Here is a 5,808-nt window from a genome sequence, read left to right on the forward strand (position 1 = left end):
CGTTTACGCCTCACACGTTGGCTGAACTAGATAGGCGACTTGCACTTTGCTCTCGTTTATTCTTTAGCTCCATCGCTGCCTTTATTGTTCTACTGCTTTATTTGATACAGATAGTGTAATATCTTATTACGGTGGTAGAAAATTAGAGCTGTCCCACAACCATCAAAATCCGGCTATAGCTTCTGTGCGTATTACATCACTTTTACGAGCGCATCCCTACTGCGCCGCGCGCGTGTTTACAATAAACTAGTTACGAATCAATAACACAAACAACGGAATACCTATCGTTTAAGTTCTATATATGCACTAAACTGCAGATCTTTAGTGATGGCGGGAAGTTGAGTTAATGCAAAATGAACTTTAGTGTCCCATTCATCAAAAATCGTGTCGAACTTGTATTCAGATTTTGTTCTCTCATTCCGTCTGTTCTCAGACGCCAAGTCTCAACTGTCATGGTATCTCTTGGACTCAACTGTGCACGAGACAGAAGGGCGCGGAATATCTGCGCAAGGAGGTTCAAGGTAATCACTGTCTGTGGACTTGTTTCCGCTCGAAAAGAGAGCGTTCACGTCTGTGTGATTCGCGTTGTTTAGGTTTGGCTCATTTCGGCCTTTCCTCCCATACCTCCTCCCATACCCCTACGGCCTTTCGCGCGACGGAAGTCGCGCGAAAGGCCGTAGGGGTACGGGAGGAGAGAGGGGGGAAGGGGGCGACGCTGTGCTTCGACACCAAATGCATATCTTCTAACCGGGCGCAAGGGGAACTGGCGACGCAATCTCCCACGCGAAATAAGGAAAGCGGGAAGGCAGCGAGGGAGGGAGGGGGGGGCGCTTCTACTCTGCCAACAAATGCGTTCTTGTACTTTGCGCCAGTGCGAGCTGTCGTGTTGTCGCGCGCACCGTATCTTGAAAGCGATCTCCACACGGCTGTGACTTTTGTATGCGCTGTGCTTTCGCCGCCCAGTTTCTGTTGAAGCGATAGACCGCATGAACCTTCGCTCGCTGCGCCGGCCGCCCTTCCTCACGCCAGCGTTTTGACAGTGGTTGTCTGTGGTCATCGAGTCTGATCTCTTGATTTTATTGCGATAGCAATTATATGGACACTTAAACCGGATTTCTGCCGTCGCCGTCGTCGTCGCCGTCGCCGTGAGGTTCCCTATAGATAAAATCTTCGCCGCGTGCCGTATGCCCGAGCGGAAGCGTGCGGGGACGCGCGCTATCACCGAGAGCGAACGCACTCAATCTCCCACGCGCAAGCAAGGAAGCGGGAAGCCAGCGCCGGAGGGAGCGGGGGAGGGGGGGGTGCACTTCCACTCTGCCAACAACCGCGCTCGTCGCTCGCTCGCATCGTCTCTTATCTCCACACGGCTCTGACCTTTATGCGCCGTGCATTCGCCGCTCAGTTTCCGTTGAATCGATAGACCGCACGTACCTTCGCCGCTGCGGCGTATCCGCTTGCTGCCAGAGTTTTGACGGTCGTTGTCTGCAGTCATTCAGTGTGATCTATTCATGTTTGTTTGTGCGCGCTCACACCACGCTTGTTCATTCAGTTAGTAATAGTCGGGCCACATTTTCCAACGCACGCTACACATGCAATGCTGCCCGGATCGGCAGTGCAGCGCTACAGGTGTGTCCCTTCGCACGCGCTGCCCATGGGAAGCGTTTCTCATCAACACCACCGTTTAACACGCGCCTTCTCGTGGTCATCGAGTCTCTCTTCATGTCGGTCTACTTACGCCGCAGCACACCTGCTTACTTAATCAGCTCATGTTTACTACAATTCATATTGCTACCAAAGCCGCTCACCTTACTTCGTATGACATTGCTGTGTTGCTATCGCATTCATTGCTTCGCCCTTAGGGCGAAACTGTGACATTTTTTTTATGAACCTGTGTACGGATATCCTCGCCCAGGAAATGCGGTAGGACGTAAGTACATACTGTGAATAAAGCTTCTTACTGACCGATGTGAATCGAATTGTTATCGCGCAGTTCTGTTTTGATCACGTCGTTGCTTTGGATAGTGCATTAACATCATGCTCCATCCAAAATACTGATTTAGGAGCATACCTGCTGGCTCCGAGCGTGAGGACTCGTTTGCCAGATCAGCGATATAGCTCCGTTTCACAACCCAGAGACATTGCTTGGACGCGGAGCAAGTAGTGCGGTCAAAAAAATGTGTGACTACGCAATTTTCGGTGTTACGTGGGCTGCTACGGGTCATGCGCACATGTAATAAATTGTTGTCCCGCCACCATTCTTTCGCATGAAGCTCATGTTTACTACAATTCATATTGCTACCAAAGCCGCTCACCTTACTTCGTATGACATTGCTGTGTTGCTATCGCATTCATTGCTTCGCCCTTAGGGCGAAACTGTGACATTTTTTGCTTGTGCGCGCTGACACCACGCTTGTTCATTCAGTTAGTAAGCGAATGTGTCAAGTTTATGCGTTAAAATTACTATCCCTACTCCGTATAGCTCTCTACTAATTTGCTATCGCAATTGATGCTTCGTCTTTCGGGTGAAACTGCGACTTTTGTTTAACACCACCTAGCTCTTTGAGATGGTCGCCACGTGTTCATGATGATGAAGCTTTCGATACTATGGCACAAACCCACAACGGGCGACCTCCCAAGACCTTCGTGGCCGGTACATTTAGAATAGATAAGTAGAAATCAAGAAATACAAGCAACTGAAACATTTGTCACTGCGTAGCACGGGTGCGCGCGACCTCATGCGCGCCAATTTCTGTTACGACAAAGACGCAGGGAAGAAATTTATGGCCCTTTATTAACCACTCCATGAAACGTTCGCTTCACATAGATTCCAACATGCACTTTGGATCTGTACATTTTTTTTCTTTTTCCACATGAAACCTCTTCTCATGGTCCTCTTCAGTTTTGAGATATTTGTTTATGTTTTGACGATAACCATGTTTGTTGGCAATATAGCCCACGAGCGGAATAAGATCTTCTGCCCTATGGTTCTGAGCACTCCAAGTTATTTACGAGAGGAATAGCCACCCTCTGCCTAGAATGTGCTCTTCAGAAGTCGTGTCCTCACGCCATTCAGGGTAGCTTCGGTAGCCAAGTGGCGAGGCTAATTTCAGCCAGCTGCCCGAGCTCACTTTTAGGTGTGGCCTCGGAAACCCTCCTCCAAAGGGCGAAGCGCATTAAGCAAGAAATTGCCAGCTCTGTCCAAGAAGGACGCAAGCCTGCTAAAGTGTCGTACGTCCACAAGCTTTCGCACGACCTTAAATGTCGAAAATAGACACGGCGTGCCGGCTGTATTCTCGGCGCCACTCAAGTTGGCTGGACAGTGTGCGTGCATCAGACGCGTTGACAAGAAGCTCGGATGCAAGAAAAAGCACGCCAGGCCTTACGTGAAGTGCGCGTCTGCCGTTGTATACGAACACTGCTATTGTGTGGGAAGAACGGTGTTGGTCAAACTAGACGCTGTGTCAGTGACCGAGCACGGGAGCATGAACTATCATTAGCAAATTTAATGCGCACTTGCTCCCTCCTCCTTAAGTCTTTCTTTTCTTGTCGCGCTATCATGCATTCCTTAAATAATAATAAACAGAATGAAAATGCAGTGAGTAAATAATAACAAAGGGAAATTCCAGTAGCATTTTAGTGTATAGTGCTAGCGAGTGCATCGCGAGAACGTTGATTTCCAATATATGCTACGTCAGCAGGAAGTGTGATATTAGCATGATACTAAGGTAAGCATGTTTTGCAATAGAAAAGCGACAGGTTCGCAAGATATTATGATCTCAAGCTAGGGCGAGCTGTCAGGTTGATTGCTAAAGTGTTGTTGTATTCTGTATACTCTTTGGTACGAGCGATGATTTGGCATATATATATATATATATATATATATATATATATATATTTGTTTGTTTGTTTCAGGTACGAGTACTCATTCTGGCGGTTTGCATGACAGGGCTCATCTACGTCGCCTGGCGTACGCGAGCGCACTTCTCAAGAGCGCGCAACGCTTGCCGTACACAGAACTGCTCGTCTCTGCGCTGCTTGGGCTGTGCGTTTCCGCAGGTCAATCGTGACGACGCTTCTCTCGAAATACTAAACAGCACCGCTCACGTGAAATGGACCTACGCCGACTCGCTTAAGGACATATGCAGAGGATCCTTGGCCCCGGTTCACTACGTAATTGCGGTCAGCTCACTACCAAGCGCCGCCTACCAAAGACACATCATCCGCGCCGACCTCTGGTACATACGAAACGCATCGTCTAGCGTGAAACTGATTTTTTTCACCGGAAGACCGAAGAACCCGGCGCTACTAGCGCGTGTGAAGACCGAGCGGGACTCGAACGCCGACCTTGTGCTCAGTGACTTCGACGGCGTTCCCGAGAGTGCCTCTCTCGCGACCCTCGTGCTACTGCGTTGGGTTGCCGAGTTCTGCACGGCCGCGCCGTTCGTGATAAAAATCACCGACCGAGGCCGTGTGAACGCGCGCTTTCTTCAAGCATCATACGACCTCAACGTGAAGCTCGCTGAAGAGTTTGACATGTTCGGTTCTTTCGTCTCTCTTCACGGCGAAGCGTGCAGTGAACCCGCGGCCCAGCACTCGGTCAGGCGGTGCCCGGAACGCGACGGGTTTCTTTCCGGATGCGCGTACATGCTGACACGCAGGGTCGTGCGTCCACTTCTGAAGGCCTCTGGGACTCACCCGCCAGTTCTTCCCGAAGATGTGTACGTGACAGGAACACTGGCTGAAGCCATCGGCGCGAGGAGAGGAGAAGCAGCTAGCTTTGAAGGATGCTATTACTCATACGTGAAGCCGATGCCTTTCGTGCCCCAGAGTGCATTTTACTGGCTAAGGGACCGAATGCGGATTTTTGTGGCGAAGCTGACGCTGCTTTGGCAAGAAATGCAATAGCTAGTTTTCAGGCCAACATGCTAGCTAGAATAGGTATTTTGTTCGCGGAACCCAACACTCAGTGGCACAGCATGTGGCTTTTAGAAGGACTGCCGAATTTTTACGCAGACCGGAAGTGCTAAAGATAGACCTGACTTAGGATGACACACTGTTTACCTTCCCGAGGACTCAGATTACGAGTGATCCGTGCTGTTCGTTCTTAATAGCCATTTCATACATTTCCTACACCCCCTTTTCGTTTTTATATGGGGAAATGCAAAACACCCGTGATTATATTATAGCCTTTTTTTTTTTTGAATGAGACTTGCCAGTTCATTACAGATGTTTTTCTTACCGATTTACTTTACCTGTGCATTGACTTGTAGCACCATCAAAGTTGGCACTTCATATGAAGGGCCGCATAAGTAATGATCCCGTATGGGCTAATCAGTATAAAACAAAAACACCTTCATAAATTTGCCTTTCGAAACCTATTTTCTAAAGCGTACACTTAAGTGCACTCCAGGCAACCTTAAACTACACAAGTACAATTCGGTCATTAGACCTAAAGCTAGAATGCGCGTGTACTGCGAACCGTTGTACTCAGCTAGACATTAAATGCCTCAAGAGACTACAAATGAAAGCTGTCCGGTTTTTAAAAAGGTTTAGTCATCTAAATCTTTGCCTGAGTTATTAAAACGTGTCAAATACAGTTGGGGATTCAGTTCGTCTCACAGCTCTTTAGCCATAAACTTGGAGAGTTTCTGTTTAAGGATGGTTTTACTACCAAAAACCATATTTTACCTTACCATGCCATATTTTTCGCCCTAACAAATCAAGCTCACAGGACACAGTCGGTCCGACTCACCAAGCTACTCACCAATTTAAGTTGCGTTCCTGTTTGAACTCAAGGATTTGCATTAT

General features: G+C 48.5%; 1 protein-coding gene across 1 annotated transcript; it reads left to right on the top strand.

Moving 5' to 3' along the window:
- Nucleotides 1–448: 448 nt before the first annotated feature.
- LOC119455931 (uncharacterized) lies at nucleotides 449–5,407 on the top strand. The gene is made up of 2 exons (XM_037717476.2): nucleotides 449–521; nucleotides 3,913–5,407. The coding sequence occupies exons 1-2, from the start codon at nucleotides 453–455 to the stop codon at nucleotides 4,903–4,905; spliced, it is 1,062 nt and encodes a 353-aa protein (XP_037573404.2). The 5' UTR covers nucleotides 449–452; the 3' UTR covers nucleotides 4,906–5,407.
- The last annotated feature ends 401 nt before the right edge of the window (nucleotides 5,408–5,808 follow it).

Source organism: Dermacentor silvarum, chromosome 6, assembly GCF_013339745.2.
Source record: "Dermacentor silvarum isolate Dsil-2018 chromosome 6, BIME_Dsil_1.4, whole genome shotgun sequence".
NCBI classification, from domain to species: Eukaryota; Metazoa; Arthropoda; class Arachnida; order Ixodida; family Ixodidae; genus Dermacentor; species Dermacentor silvarum.

Bases quoted from the DNA above. Each gene is read 5' to 3' on its own strand.
- LOC119455931 (XM_037717476.2), top strand. From the start codon at position 453: ATGGTATCTCTTGGACTCAACTGTGCACGAGACAGAAGGGCGCGGAAT. The intron at 522-3,912 runs GTAATCACTGTC...TGTTTGTTTCAG, and splicing joins TCTGCGCAAGGAGGTTCAAG to GTACGAGTACTCATTCTGGC.